The sequence below is a fragment of the Pristiophorus japonicus genome, chromosome 5 (genome assembly GCF_044704955.1).
Source record: "Pristiophorus japonicus isolate sPriJap1 chromosome 5, sPriJap1.hap1, whole genome shotgun sequence".
Lineage (NCBI taxonomy): Eukaryota > Metazoa > Chordata > Chondrichthyes > Pristiophoridae > Pristiophorus > Pristiophorus japonicus.
The window spans coordinates 59,046,166-59,062,069 of record NC_091981.1 but is presented as its reverse complement, the minus strand read 5'-3'; the positions used below and the strand labels follow the sequence as shown (position 1 = coordinate 59,062,069).

Below are 15,904 nucleotides of genomic sequence, written 5' to 3'. Positions count from 1 at the left end.
TCTTAAGGCTATAAGGAATCTCACTGTGCATAGCAACAGTGCACATGGATAAAAACAGAAAATGCTGGAAATCTCAGCGAGTCAGGCAGCATCTGTGGAGAGAAAAGCAGAGTTAATGTTTCAGGTTGACGTTAACTCTGCTTTTCTCTCCACAGATGCTGCCTAACCCACTGAGATTTCCAGCACTTTCTGTTTTTATTTCAGATTCCAGCATCCGCAGGATTTTGCTTTTGTAACAGTGCACTTGGACTTGATTGTGAAAATATGTCATATATCATCTTGTGTCTGCAGCAGCAAGCACTCATACACAAGGTTGTACATTGATACACAATAACATTGCCAACATTTCTCTTAGCTAGTTATATAAAACTGATCATACAATATCTATGAATGATTAACATATTGGGTGGGCTGTGATCTGAGCAAGTCATCTTCCATACCCAGTCTTCCCATTAGGCGTGGCTCTAAATTGGTGCAGACAGTCACAAAATTTACGCTTAAGCAACAGCAAGTAAAAGCCATTACTTTCAAGTCCAGTTTTGACCCAGCGGCAGGCAATGGATAGATGTCAGAGCTTTCATGCCCCATCATCACCACTGGTTCAGGCTCGCTGAGGCCAAGTGGCTTGTTCCATTGCCACCCATCTTGAAAGCAGCTAATTCAGCACAGGCCAAGGAGCAAACCTGGAACTTCTCACCTCTATAGTCCAGCACCACAACATCTACTGCTGTCGCCCGCTGAGCTTTCAAGCAATGCTAATTGAATCTTTACAGTTAGATGAGTACTAATTGCAATTTAAAAAAATAAATATGTTGACTGGGTCTGAATATATAGATAAGCATTATCTGGAGTTAACAGATACCTACTGACCAAAGTATAACATTTGACTGAAATAAATCACTTGACAGATTAAGTAAGAATAAATAATTGTATGCCTTGAAGAAGCAAAACTATTTTCTTGGTAATGGCCTAGAATTTGCTGCCAAAAATAACAGTGAGTTTAATGTGCTCACCGTTATTAATATCTAAATCGATTTGGAAAGGGATCCTTCAGGGGTCCGTGATTACTAATCAATTTGAAAAGGGGTCCTTCACCCCAAAAAGTTTGAAAACCACTGATATAGACCGTTTTAAGTTATTCGATCAACTGTCCCTCTCTCGCTGAGTCATATTCTAAAGCTATCCATAGCTTCTTAAAGGTTAATTTCTGAATGGGGGGGGGTAGGGTTGATAAAAAATAAAAGGGGATCAGTGAGCTCATTGAGCAATGCTATATAGTTTCATCAGGACAAAGCTTAAATAAAATCCCGGGCCTCCATAGAGGACAGATTTAATGAAGGGTGAGATGTACCCAAATCATTAACCAGATGCCAGGTGTGGCAAAATGGATTTTTGCCTGTGCTGAATTTTTTTTTGTAGTTTTGTATTGAAAAGAGTAAGTAAAAGAGCATCACATCATATACTTTGCAAGGAAAATCATATGGGCCTGGAATTTGCAGTTAGCGGCAAAGCAAAGGCGTTCGCCGCTGGCCCCGAAGAAAGCGGCCCACAGACGTCTCTCGATCTCTGTGGTGAGAAGTTTGCCTTTTCCGACGTGCAAGTGATTTCAGTGCAGTATAGTGGGGATTCCTAATGCGATGTGCTGTGATGTTAACAAGCTGTTTAAGCAGCCAATCTCATTGCAGAATTCTCACAGACAGGGAAGAAGGAAATTGGAACCTGCTTTTATCCCCAATTTAAAAAAATGTTAGAGAGCAAAACAAAGATTGGGGCTGTCACATGACGATAAGGTAGCACCTGAGATATCATGAACAAACTTCACTGACTCCTCTTCATCTGCTCCAGATCCCTCTACATTCCACTGACTTGATGGTTCATTTCTGTTCCTGGCCATGCTGCATCTAGTTTGTTTGTCTTCCTGCCAGTCCTGCGCAGCTTGGGACCGGCTTTTTAATGTAAAGTTTCGTGCATGCACAAAACTGTGACTGGGCCGCAGCCACTTAAAGAGGCCACGCACCTAAAAGAAAGAGGGAAAATTGCTCATGACTGTCCTAAAGTTTGATGATTACTACAATTTGAAAGGGTTTTACCTCCGCTGATCCACATACTAGGAAATCAGCACTGTGTTGTAAGTGTTTTGATCCTGCTTAATCAATCGGGTGAGTTTGGGAATGAGAGGACTACTTTGGCTTGGCCCCCCTGCCCACGTCTCGCCGGAGACAGCTCTTGCACCAAAAATCCTCCCAATTCTTGATGTGGTAATGAAAATATTTTTCACCTGCTCCATGCTTGAACAGTAGACTCAACCCTGAGAGAATCCCATCGGTACTAAACCCTGGTGATGCTCTCATATCTCAAATGAAAACTCAACCACACGCCATTCTCCGATTACTCAGCGTGTTAGGACTCTTTAGTTTAAGCAATCCGAATGCAAGATGTGAGATTTGTCCAGAGAAGTTGAACAAACATCTTTACAAAGTCTGAAAAATAAAACTAAAACTAAAACTAAAAACAGCAATTAAGAAAGGAACAGACATTTTGGCTCCAATTAATTGCTCAGAATCCCTAGATGCTATTTCATTAGGCTTCACAGTGTTTGGTCACCTCATCGATATATAATACAACCACCATCCACAATGCCAGATTACCTTCAACCTACTTGGTTTGCTTTCATGGCAACTTATGATTGGTTTATTTTTCCTTCGTAACTTTTTACTGGATTATTTAGAACCCATGAGTTTCCCCCACGGCCCCCTCACCCCACCCCATTTTCCTCAGTTTGGATACTGGTTTCTATTGAAGCCTTTGTAAGTACAATGGGATCTGCTCGCAGTGTGGAGCCTTGGGTTGCCAACCCTCCAGGACTGTCCTGGAGTCTCCAGGAATTAAAGCTGCGAGCAACCCGGGAGAAAAATCATAGGCTTCGAACATTTTTATTTACTTGTTATAAAAATATTGGAGCTGGCAAGGGGAGTGGGGGAACTGTTCAACTGGGTGGGGCGGGAGCTCAAGTGATGAAACCTCCAGCATCACGTCCAACCAGAATTGACAACCTTGTGGAGCCTCACTCAGTAGAAGTGTGGAATAGAGAATCTGGTGTAGAGGTCAGCGCACATAATCTTGGTGCTCTGGATTTTCCAACGATTCATTTAATTTTGCAAGGTCTCTAAAGGTACCATTTTCTTCAAAATCACACCCCATCTCCACTCCAGGCAGCCATATTTAATTTCCTTTGAAAAAAAATCTGACCCAAACATGTAGATGTCATTTGCTCCCATGATTTCTGGTATAATTTAGATGCTTTCTGTACAACTTGTGGGACCACATGGAAATATTGGATTCCACACTTCATTGTTTGCAAGTATGTGCAGTCTGATTGTACAGATATTGGTTACCTAGGGGATATCTTATCTGCACCCAATTAACAGCACAGCTAATTGGAGCTCAGAATATTTCTCTCTTATTTTACATATTAAAGAAACCAAATGCAGACATGTTTATTAGCAAGAATTTTCCATTAGATTCACTGGAGAAGTGTAGAAGGGAAGCAGGACAAAGTGAGTCTGGTGCTTAGCCAGCAACTAAGGTGCAGGTGTGTATCAGTTTCCCAACAACAGAGGTGATTGAGCTCTTGTCGTCAAACTGATTGGTCATGGGACTGAGGGTAAAGGACTATTCTAACTTATTCGCCATTGTTGAGAGTAGGTCCTGGATGGACTGTTTGTGGAAGCCCACACTATGTACAAGGTACTACTTACAAGGACAAAAGTGAGAATTGAATAGCGATGTACTGTTCTGATGTAAATCCAGCCCGTGTTGGCCGATTGTGCAGCATGACTGACAGCTAGAGTCAAGAATAAGTGAGGTCACCATTTTTCCAAACGCAGCGTGCTAACCAGCTGGAACAGATTGCCAGAACAGGGCGCTGGGACCTAAATAAACTCTATTTAGTTTCATTCTATAAAGGGAAGACAGTATTCTGGAAAGATGCAATCAGATGGACTGCTAGGCCTTCGTGATCTGAACTATCTCTTGTGATATAAGGAATAATGAATTATCACCAAACCCTGTGTTGATTCCCGACTGCCTGCTCTGTTACAGAGTAAAACAGGAGCTTTGGAAGGTCCTGAAGTAGATGGATTTGTAAAGGATATGATGGAATTGGTGAAGGTGAGTTTACACAAAAATTAATTCATATTTCATTTTTTTAAATTCTGTTTTCATTTATATATTTGCTCAGGGCAATTAGAATTTCAACAGTATATGTGTTTCCTCTAGCTTTAAATATCAATTTCCGCAGCACCAATGTTAATGGAAAAGCAATGTTTGCTTCTTACGTTCTTCTTCAGCTATTTATCCTTCCGGTGCTTTAAGAAAGGCTCATTCTTAAAGGTCACTTAGCAAAGGTTATTCAAGAGAGGCACCCAAAACTGGTTATTTAAAAAACATTTTAAAAATTAATTCTTGGGATATGCGTTCCAAGCAAGGCCATTTTATTGCACATTTTTATTTGCGTTGAGAAGGTAATGGTGAACAGCCTTCTTGAACCGCTGCTTTCTGTTTCCCACATTGCCCAGTATCACTGATGTAGATTTTGTCTCACTTGCAAGGGATGTGTTACATGCCAACCCTACTTTTGCCAGTTGAGTACTAAAGAAACATTTTAACCTCATTTCCTGCAAAACTCTGGCAATGGCATTTGGCACTTCGGAGTTGTAAAATATTGGTTGTTTTAAGCTGTACTCTCAAGACGCTGTGATACTTTCCTTGTCTCTGATATCATTGCCATGCAACCAACTCAACATTCTTGTATTGCTGTGACAAGTCAGTTGCAGGAAGAATATTTTGCGTCAAAAAAATTCAGTTAATATTTTTAAAGTATTTTTGTTCCATGTCATTATACTGTATTTAATGAAATCTACCCACCTGCTGAAAAGAGGCCCATGATCGATCGGGTGGGGGAGGGGGAAGAGGCCCGTGATTGGGAGAGGGAAGAGGCCCACGATTGGGAGGGGGAGGGAGGAGGGGGGAAGCGGCCCGTGATTGGGAGAGGGGAGAGCCCATGATTGGGAGGGGGATGGGGAAGAGGCCCGTGATTGGGAGGGGGTAGAGGCCCACGATCGGGAGGGGGAGGGGAAGAGGCTGTAATCGGGAGGAGGAGGGGAAAGAGGGGGGAGAGGCTGCGATTGGGAGGGGGAGAGGGGGAGGGGCTGTAATTGGGAGGGGAAGGAGGAGAGGGGGGAGAGGCTGCGATCGGGAGGGAGGAGGGGGAGGGGGAGAGGGGGAGAGGCTGCGATCGGGAGGGAGAGGGGGAGAGGGGGGAGAGGCCGGGAGGGGGAGGGGGAGAGGAGGAGAGGCTGCAATTGGGAGGGGAGGGGGAGGGTGAGAGGGGGAGAGGCTGCGATCGGGAGGGAGAGGGGGAGAGGGGAGAGGCGGGGAGGGGGAGAGGGGGAGAGGCTGCGATTGGGAGGGGAGGGGGAGGGTGAGAGGGGGAGAGGCTGCGATCGGGGGGGAGAGGCGGGGAGGGGGGAGAGGGAGAGAGGCTGCGATCGGGAGGGGAGGGGGAGGGTGAGAGGGGGAGAGGCTGCGATCGGGAGGGAGAGGGGGAGGGGGAGAGGGGGAGAGGCTGCGATTGGGAGGGGAGGGGGAGGGTGAGAGGGGGAGAGGCTGCGATCGGGGGGGAGAGGCGGGGAGGGGGGAGAGGGAGAGAGGCTGCGATCGGGAGGGGAGGGGGAGGGTGAGAGGGGGAGAGGCTGCGATCGGGAGGGAGAGGGGGAGGGTGAGAGGGGGAGAGGCTGCGATCGGGAGGGAGAGGGGGAGGGGGAGAGGGGGAGAGGCTGCGATCGGGAGGGAGAGGGGGAGGGGGAGAGGGGGAGAGGCTGCGATCGGGAGGGAGAGGGGGAGAGGGGGGAGAGGCGGGGAGGGGGAGAGGGAGAGAGGCTGCGATCGGGAGGGAGAGGGGGAGAGGGGGGAGAGGCGGGGAGGGGGAGGGGGAGAGAGGCTGCGATTGGGAGGGGAGGGGGAGGGTGAGAGGGGGAGAGGCTCCGATCAGGATGAAGAGGCCGGGAGGGGGAGAGGGAGAGGTTGCGATCGGGAGGGGAGAGGGAAAGGCTGCAACCGGGAGGGAGAGGGGGAGAGGCTGCGATCGGGGGGGAGAGGCTGTAATCGAGAGGGGGAGGGGGAGAGGCTGCGATCAGGAGGGGAGAGGAGGGAGAGGCTGTAATCCGGAGGGGGAGGGGGAGAGGCTGCAATCGAGAGGGGGATGGGGAGAGGCCCACGATCGGGAGGGGGAGGGGAAGAGGCTGTAATCGGGAGGAGGAGGGGGGAGAGGCTGCGATTGGGAGGGGGAGGGGCTATAATTGGGAGGGGGAGGAGGAGAGGGGGAGAGAGGCTGCGATCGGGAGGGGAGGGGGAGGGTGAGAGGGGGAGAGGCTCCGATCAGGATGAAGAGGGGGGAGAGGCCGGGAGGGGGAGAGGGAGAGGTTGCGATCGGGAGGGGAGGGGGAAAGGCTGCAACCGGGAGGGAGAGGGGGAGAGGCTGCGATCGGGGGGGGGGAGGGGGAGAGGCTGTAATCGGGAGGGGGAGGGGGAGAGGCAGCGATCAGGAGGGGAGAGGAGGGAGAGGCTGTAATCGGGAGGGGGAGGGGGAGAGGCTGCGATCGGGAGGGAGAGGGGGGAGAGGGGGAGAGGCTGTAATCGGAAGGGGGAGGGGGAGAGGCTGCGATCAGGAGGGGGAGGGGGAGAGGCTGTAATCGGGAGGGGGAGGGGGAGAGGCTGCGATCAGGAGGGGGAGGGGGGAGAGGGGGAGAGGCTGTAATCGGAAGGGGGAGGGGGAGAGGCTGTAATCGGGAGGGGGAGGGGGAGAGGCTGCGATCGGGAGGGAGAGGGGGGAGAGGGGGAGAGGCTGTAATCGGAAGGGGGAGGGGGAGAGGCTGTAATTGGGAGGGGGAGGGGGAGAGGCTGCAATCGGGGGGAGAGGCTGTAATTGGGAGGGGGAGGGGTAGAGGCTGCAATCGGGGGGGAGAGGGGGGAGAGGCTGTAATCGGGAGGGGGAGAGGCTGCGATCAGGAGGGGAGAGGAGGGAGAGGCTGTAATCGGGAGGGGGAGGGGGAGAGGCTGCGATCAGGAGGGGAGAGGAGGGAGAGGCTGTAATCGGGAGGGGGAGGGGTAGAGGGGAGAGGCTGTAATTGGGAGGGGGAGGGGTAGAGGGGAGAGGCTGTAATTGGGAGGGGTAGGGGGAGAGGCTGCGATCGGGAGGGGGAGGGGAGAGGGGGAGAGGCTATAATCGGGAGGGGGAGTGGGAGAGGCTGCGATCAGGAAGGGGAGGGGAAGAGGCTGTAATCGGGAGGGGGAGGGGGGAGAGGCTGTAATTGGGAGGGGGGGGGGAGAGCCTGCGATCGGGAGGGGAAGGGGAGAGGGGGAGAGGCTATAATCGGGAGGGGGAGTGGGAGAGGCTGCGATCAGGAGGGGAGAGGAGGGAGAGGCTGTAATTGGGAGGGGGAGGGGGAGAGGCTGCGATCAGGAGGGGAGAGGAGGGAGAGGCTGTAATTGGGAGGGGGAGGGGGAGAGGCTGCAATCGGGGGGAGAGGGGGAGAGCCTGCGATCGGGAGGGGGAGAGGCTGCGATCAGGAGGGGAGAGGAGGGAGAGGCTGTAATCGGGAGGGGGAGGGGGAGAGGCTGCGATCAGGAGGGGAGAGGAGGGAGAGGCTGTAATCGGGAGGGGGAGGGGGAGAGGCTGCGATCGGGAGGGAGAGGGGGGAGAGGGGGAGAGGCTGTAATCGGGAGGGGGAGGGGGAGAGGCTGCGATCAGGAGGGGAGAGGAGGGAGAGGCTGTAATTGGGAGGGGGAGGGGGAGAGGCTGCAATCGGGGGGAGAGGGGGAGAGCCTGCGATCGGGAGGGGGAGGGGAGAGGGGGAGAGGCTATAATCGGGAGGGGGAGTGGGAGAGGCTGCGATCAGGAAGGGGAGGGGGAGAGGCTGTAATCGGGAGGGGGAGGGGGGAGAGGCTGTAATCCAGAGGGGGAGGGGGGAGAGGCTGCGATCGGGAGCGGGAGGGGGAGAGGGGTCAGAGGCTGTAATCTGGAGGGGGAGGGGGAGAGGCTGTGATCAGGAGGGGGAGGGGGAGAGGCTGTAATCGGGAGGGAGAGGGGGGGACAGGCTGCGATTGGGAGGGGGGGAAGGTGAGGCCCGTGATCAGTGGGGGGGTGGTGGTGCAGGAGAGGCTGAGATTGGCAGGGGGAGGGGGCAGAGGCCACGATCGGGAGGGGGGCTGCGAGAGAGGAGGGGGAGGCTTGCGATTGTGCTGTGGTGGGGAGGTTAATATCGAGGCAATGATCTGTAATGCCACTTTCATCCAACTCTTTGTTGAAGGAGTTAATTTTGTGGGCCACTCCGACCTGCGAGAAGACACCCCCGCAGGTCAGGAGGATTAAAGAGCTGGAGTGTGTGCCTGGAACATCGTGGGCTTACCACTATAACTTCCAGCACGAGTCGTCCCAAGTGTGCGATGACTTCGAGGTGGGCAACTGGGTGACATCATCAAGGCCCAGGTCGGCGGTTAGAGCAGGAACATTGGCGGGGCCCAGGCGCAGCGGAGGAACGGGAAGGTCGGGGCAGAGGTGCGGCAAATGTTTGGTGCGGAGGTGCGGTGCGAGATCGTGGCGGAAGTGCAGCAAATGTTTTGTGGCGGTGGAACGGTGAGAGATCGTGGTGGAGGTGCGGCAAATGAGGGTACGGGGCCCAGAAGAGCCGAGGGTCCAGGGGAAGCACGGGCCAGCCCACACTGCGATATGTGCGCACACTAGATCCGTGCAGCAGAGCAGGTCTCCAGCCATCCTGGTTTACCTTTGCCACTGGATAAAGGCCTAGCTCTGTCAACGATGATGGCTGATGTGCAACGGTCACCACACGTTAAAAAAATCCACACACAGGCATCTTCCACCCTTGGAGTTCAGGACTGGAATACCGGGTCCTCCAATAAAACATCTGTAAACATATCCCTTTTGGTGTGGAAGCAAGTCATCCTTGTTCGAGGGACTGCCTATGATGAGTACCTACACATATACATACGCACAACTAGATGATTAGTAAACATCCTTGAAGCCAATTTTTAGCGTGAGTCAATTCTAAATAGTTAAGAATTGGCGCTAATCCTGGCTGAATGATATTTTGCTAATTTGAACAATTACATTTTTTGGCTCACCCATTGGCATAATTATTGAGAGCTCTAGATACTGGGAGCACGTAGTGGTAGTGGAAAATGTAAAGGGATGTGGAAGTGTAGTAAATAGTGAGGAAGATAGTATTGGATTTGAAAAGAACATAGACAGACTGGTGGAATGGACGGACTTATGGCAGATGAAATTCAATGCAGAAAAGTGTGAGGTGATGCATTTTGATAGGAAGAATGAGGAGAGGCAATACTTGCTAAATGGTGCAATTTTAAAGAGAATGCAACAGGAGAGAGACCAGGGGGTGTTTGTACACAAATATTTGAAGGTGGCAGGACGGGTTAACAATGCAGTTAATAAAGAATGTGGGATCCTGGGAGTTATAAATAGAGGCATACAGCATAAATGAAGGAAAAGGAAATGCAATATGTAAGCATAGGTCTGCTTGGCAAGTGATATAGACTCAAACCCTTGTTTGACATCAGCTGCCAAGGCCCTAAGCTCTGGAATTCACTCCCTAAACTTCTCCGCCTTTCTATCTCTGTCCTCCTTCAAGATGCTCCTTTAAACCTACCTCTTTAACTAAGCATTTGGCCACCTGTCCGACTGTACTCTTGTGTAGCTCAGTGTCAAATTTTGTTTGATAATGTTGTAAAGCGTCTTGGGACATTTTACTACGTTAGAGGCGCTATATAATTGTAAGTTGTTGTCACTGGCTGCTGAATTGGATGTTAAAGACCTGATCATCGGCCCCATTGTATATTGCTGAGTGCAAAAACACGACACAACAAAGCACCATTACTGTTTTAGTAACGTCATTTTTCTTGTTTTCTTCAGTCGAATATTAGCGGCGTTGACCTTGACAAGTTCCGCGAAATTCTATTGCGCCACTGTGATGTGAACCAGGATGGAAAAATCCAGAAGTCTGAGCTAGCCCTATGTCTTGGACTAAAAATAAACCAATGAGTCAATTGTGCAATGGATCATTCTACACTGTTAACACATATCAGAATCCAACCTTTACTGTCGTACATTTAATAATAGCAGCATTACCCAGGCTCTTTGAAGCTACTTGTTTATAAAGGGGGGGGGATCTAATTATGCAATCAGTCAATTCAAAACTTGTATTGAAATGCAATGACTGTTAATGGGTCAGAGGCTTTTTTAATTTGCATGAACATTGGATTTTCATTTCAACATTGATGTAAACTGAACGATTGCAGCAGTCTTTAATTGGAATGTTGCTATGCATTTTCACCCATGCATTTTCACGTTATAGATAATGCATTTTGACAGAATAGTCATTTGCTATTGAATTCAGCTGTATTGATACTCGTACGACAAAGAATAAAAATAAAAGTGTGTACTCTTGGTGCTTCACTTAAAAAAAAATAGTTCTTTGTGAAATACTAAATGTATTTTAAACATATTTTAAGAAACAATGAAAAGCGTAAGTGTTATCCCACAGCACCTCTGAGGAAATAAGTAATTCTGCTGTTACAATAGCAATGTGTACCCAGTTGTAAATCAATGAAGACATGGTGAGCTACCAAAGAAGTCTGTCTGTAGTCATATTCAATCAGTCAGCACACCTATGGTATCTGTTCAAATGCTGCCAGTTACGGATACAGGAAACTCATAACTCTGAACAGTTGCTACAGTACAGTGAGTATTAACTTAAGCTACATGTAGAGAAGGGCTATTATGGTGGTTAAACAGTGCTTTAACAAAAAATGCTGAGTTATGGATCTGCATCTACAATGTTTTCATACACACACACTCACAGTAATGTTCACACACAACTCCTGGACTTGGGCACCACCAATATGTTGAGGTGCAAAATGGGGATGAGTTGTTTCCTATAAGGAGATGGGGAGGGAGAATCACACTGGCTCACTCAGCTGATTTTATTTTTTACATTCATTCTCGGGAAGTAGGCATTACTGACAAGGCCTATCCCTTCGTTGCCACAACTAGTTGAGCGGCTTGCGAACAGTTAAGGGTCAAGCACATTATTGTGGGAGTGGAGTCACATATAGGCCAGACTGGGTAAGGACAGCTGATTTATTTCCCTAAAGGGCATTAGTGAACCAGTTGGGTTTTATGAAAATCTGACAGCTTCATGGTCACTAATACTTATTTTTAGATTTCTTAAACAATTCCTAATTCCCAAACTGCCATAGTGGAATTTGAGCTAATTCTCTCGATTACTGGACCACTACACCATTTTACCCCCAAGTGGGACAGAGGAACTGAAAGAAAAGGAAGGCAGAAAAGAGGTCTAGTGAATACTTAAAAAAAAAAGGTTGCTATCTTTGCCAAAAAGATATACATGTATAATCTCACAGTGAAAGAAAACTCATGGGGCTAGATTTTCCACTTTTTTTGCATGCTTAACGCCCACTTAACAACCATTTTACTGCTGAAATGACGTATAAAGCCCATATATCGCCCATTTAGGCACAAAATGGAAACTGATGGGCATTTTTTGGAAACTTATCGCCGGGCGTTACTTTCCCCATTTGCGTAACGCCAGGAAAAAATAATACCACCTGCCCACTTATTTTGGGCGGAATCATCAGAATGGGTGAAATCAACGCCCATAATATCACCCAGCTTGTTTAATAATGAGCCACAAGGTTAATGCTGGATGCTTGGTGACAAAGAATATGGCCTTGGCACCTGGCTGATGACCCCCTTGCGTGACACCGAAGCCAAGAGGCGATAGAACAAGAGCCACAGAGCCATTCGCATTATTGTGGAGAAAACCATTGGAGTGCTTAAGCAGCGCTTTAGATGCCTGGACCACTCAGGAGGCGAGCTCCAATACCACCGTGAACAGGTAGCTCAATTTGTGGTGGTGTGCTCCACGCTGCACAACTTGGTTATCAGGAAGGGGCAAGAATTGCTTGATGAGTCTGACAGTCCACCTCACCAGAGAGAGAAAGAGGAAGATGAGGAGACGGACGCTGACATCGGCCCACACAATCAGGCTGACGTTGAAGCTATGCCCCGCACCACTATAGACTGCATGAAAGGGCCCGTGGTGGCATGATAGCTGCAAGACCCTTACAGGAGCACATCAATGAGTGCTTTGCCTGAAAGAATGTTGGTATTATTTACAAGGCTGACACACTGCTGGGTGTGCAAGTCATACATCAATGGTGGGCATCATTTTGGTGACAGTTAAAGTTTAAGTTGATTGAAGTTAAGTGTAACTATACCCTTTGATGCTAAGGAATCACCAGCGTGAAACGGTGCAGCTATCTGAACCAATACGCAACAAGGTTTTGTTAAATAAAAAAACATTTAAACTAAACAGTTGTCTGATATCATCAGTATTTCTGTAAAAACCTACCCTTCCCCCTCACCCCCCCCCCCCCCCGCTTCTCCTCCCCACCTCTATCCCTTCCCCTCCTGACTCCAAGCCGCCTGGCCGAGGAGCTCCTCAGGCGATGCTTCATTGGGGAACTGAACCGCTGCTTGGACAGATACGGGAGAGGACGGTCCCGAGGCAAGATGTTGCTCCTGGCTCTCATGTGATTGGCAATGGGGGTGCGGCACCTTGGGGTGCAGTGCCGTACTCCGGGACCACTGGGAGCCCTCTGCCACCAGTGTTCCTGGCTACCAGCTCCAGGGCCTCCACCATCCCTTCCATGTTATATCTTATTTGTTGGACAAAAACTCAGTGCCAACTATGTTCTTGGTGCTTAGTAGGCTTTTTCTGCTGGTGAATCTCCCTCGTGCCTCCCACAACAGCAAAACAAGCATACACCACAGCCACACAGGCCTTCAGTCCCTCTCAGCTCCCTCTCTGTCTCCTCTTATGCGCAAGTCATGATGACCTTTGACCTCCTGAATCGCGGGAATTGAGCGTTGCCATGCCGTTGCTAAGGACGGCGACACTTTACGGCAGAAGGTCAGAGATTTAACACTACTGCCCGTTTCATATCGCTCGCGATAACGCCCAATTTAAAAAATGGAGACTAGGTGCTTTGAGGATGGGTGAGAAGCTGGCGATCTGAAAATCCATTTTTACCGCCCACGCTGGAAATAACGTCCATTTTTGGGCAATATGCACAAAAATGTAAAATCTAGCCCATAAACTTTGTTTTGGAGTTCCAATAAACATCACCAGTTCTGTGCACGGAAACCACTATAACAGAATTATTTATTTCAAAAAGTAAACCCTCAAAGCCTTATTCTTAGGGATTAGGATCAAAATGTTGTCTTTTCATTGTTACTTCTCAATCCAAAAGTTATTCCATGGAGCGACTGTGTTGCCAGAACTTCTGGAACCAGAAACTAATTAATATAAAGAGCTTGTATTTGTATAACATTTTAGCAGATTTTCTGGCTGTCCCAAGTACTTCACAACAAATTAATTTGTTTTGAAGTGTAGTCATTTACATAAGCAAGCACATCAGCCAATTTGTGCATAGCAGAGTCTTACAGAGTGAATGAGCTAAGTGACCAGTTAATCTGTCTTTGGTGGTGTTGGTTGAGGAAAGAATGTTGGCCATGAGAGGAAACTCCCTGCTCTCTTCAAATATTGTTATAAGATCTTTTACATCTTGCTGAACGGGTAGATGAGTTTGACATCTAATTCAAATGGCAGCACCACCGATGATACATCAATTCCTCAGCACTGTACTGAAGTGTCAGCTTAGCATTGTTGACACTGTAACCAGTCTGGTAATGTCGAGGATGGTAGTGGGTTTCAGTCATGGCTTAGTGGTAGCACTCTCACCTCTGAGTCAGAAGTTGTTAGTTCAAGACCCACTCGAAATCTAGGCTGACACTCCCAGTTCAGAATGGAGGGCGTGCTGCACTGTTGGAGGTGCTGTCTTTCAGATAAGATGTTAGACTTGCCAGCAAAGTTGAAGCCCATGGAATAAAAGGGACAGTGGCTGCATGGATACAAAATTGGCTAAGTGACAAGAAACAGAGAGTAGTGGTGAACGGTTGTTTTTCAGACTGGATGAAGGTATACAGTATATAGGTTCTAGGATCAATGCTTTTCTTGATACATATTAATGACTTGAACATGGGTGTACAGGGCATAATTTCAAAATTTGCAGATGACACCGGACTTGGAAGTATAGTGAACAGTGAGGAGGAGAGTGATAGATGTCAAGAAGACATAAACTGGTGAAATGGGTGGATACGTGGCAGATGGCATTTAACGCAGAAAAGTGTGAAGTGATACATTTTGGTAGAAAGAATGAGGAGAGGACATATAAACGAAATGGGAAAATTCTAAAGGAGATGCACGAACAGAGAGACCCGGGGGTATGTGTGCACAAATCGTTGAAGGTGGCAGGGCAGGTTGAGAAAGCAGTTGAAAAAGGCTTATGAGATCCTGGGCTTCACAAATAGAGGTATAGAGTACAAAAGTGTGGAAATTATGAGGAACCTGTATAAAACACTGGTTCGGCCCCACCTGGAGTACCATGTCCAATTCTGGGCACCACATTTTAGGAAGGATGTGAAAGCCTTTGAGAAAGTGCAGAAAAGATTTCCGAGAATGATTCCAGGAATGAGGGACTTCAGTTACGTTGATAGATTGGAGAAGCTGGGGTTGTTCTCCTTGGAACAGGGGAGATTGAGAGGAGATTTGATAGAGGTCTTCAAAATCATGAGGGGTCTGGACAGAGTAGAGCGGGAGAAACTATTCCCATTGGCAGAGGGGTGGAGAACCAGAGGACACAGATTTAAAGTGATTGGCAAAAGAACCAAAGACGACATAAGAAAAAACTTTTTTACGGAGAAAGTGGTTGGGATCTGGAATGCACTGCCTGAAAGGGTGGTAGAGGCAGACTCAATCTTATCTTTCAAAGGGGAGTTGGATAAGTATCTGAAGGAAAATAATTTGCAGGGCTAAGGGGAACGGGCAGGGGAGTGGGATGAGCTAAGAGGTGGCACAGGCTCGACAGGCCGAATGGCCTTCTTCCATGCTGTAACCATTAGAAGCTTCTAAACCAAGGCCCTGTCTGCCCTCTCGGGTGTACGTAAAAAATACCAACATTTATCTCTCAAACAACATCAGTAAAATAGATTATCTGGTCATTATCTCATTGCTGTTTGTGGGACATTGCTGTTTGTGGGACATTGCTGTGTGGAAATTGGCTGCCGTGTTTGCTACATTACACTTCAGGTGTACTTCATTGGCTGTAACATGCTTTGGGCAATCCCGAGGTCATGAAAGGCATTATATAAATGCAAGTTCTTTCTTTAAGGCAAGTGCCATGACAACCCACAACAAGCTGCCCTGAGTTCTATACTTACTATGTATAGCCGTATTTGTTGCACCACGGTTTCTGTATTGTTAGTTGTGGAGCCTGTGAAAATGCAGGTTTTTGAGCAATAAAAAAATCAATCACTTGCTGTAACAAATGCCAAGCATTCGCCGACATTTTATTACACAGAGAGCATGATGGAAAGACACAGCAAATCAGCCAGTACCTGTGGAGGGAAAAAACAGGTCATCATTTCAGGAGAGGGGGGCATCCCTTAGGACTGAAGACTGAAAGATAGGTGAGCATCTTGTTAGAATCAGAAAGAAGAGAGGAGGGGAAACATCAAGCAGAGAAATTGAGTTCTTAGGTTGAATAGCCTTCAACCTCCTTAAAAGAAAAGCAAGAGATTGTTCGACAATATAAAAGATTATATCAGTCAGGCAGTAGGAGGAAATTAAAGAAACAAAGTACAGGTAGAGAGTCTGAAATCCGGAAA

The 15,904-nt window shown here is 48.2% G+C and overlaps 1 protein-coding gene across 1 annotated transcript in view; it reads left to right on the top strand.

Annotated features, from left to right (window-relative positions):
* The window catches only part of scgn (secretagogin, EF-hand calcium binding protein), an 82,793-nt gene extending 72,372 nt beyond the window's left edge, over positions 1-10,421 (top strand). Inside the window, exons 10-11 of the mRNA XM_070879868.1 lie at positions 4,102-4,170; positions 10,007-10,421. Coding sequence (XP_070735969.1) covers positions 4,102-4,170; positions 10,007-10,135 — 198 coding nt within the window. The 3' untranslated portion in view covers positions 10,136-10,421. The remainder of the gene's footprint in view (positions 1-4,101; positions 4,171-10,006) is intronic.
* Positions 10,422-15,904: the final 5,483 nt, after the last annotated feature.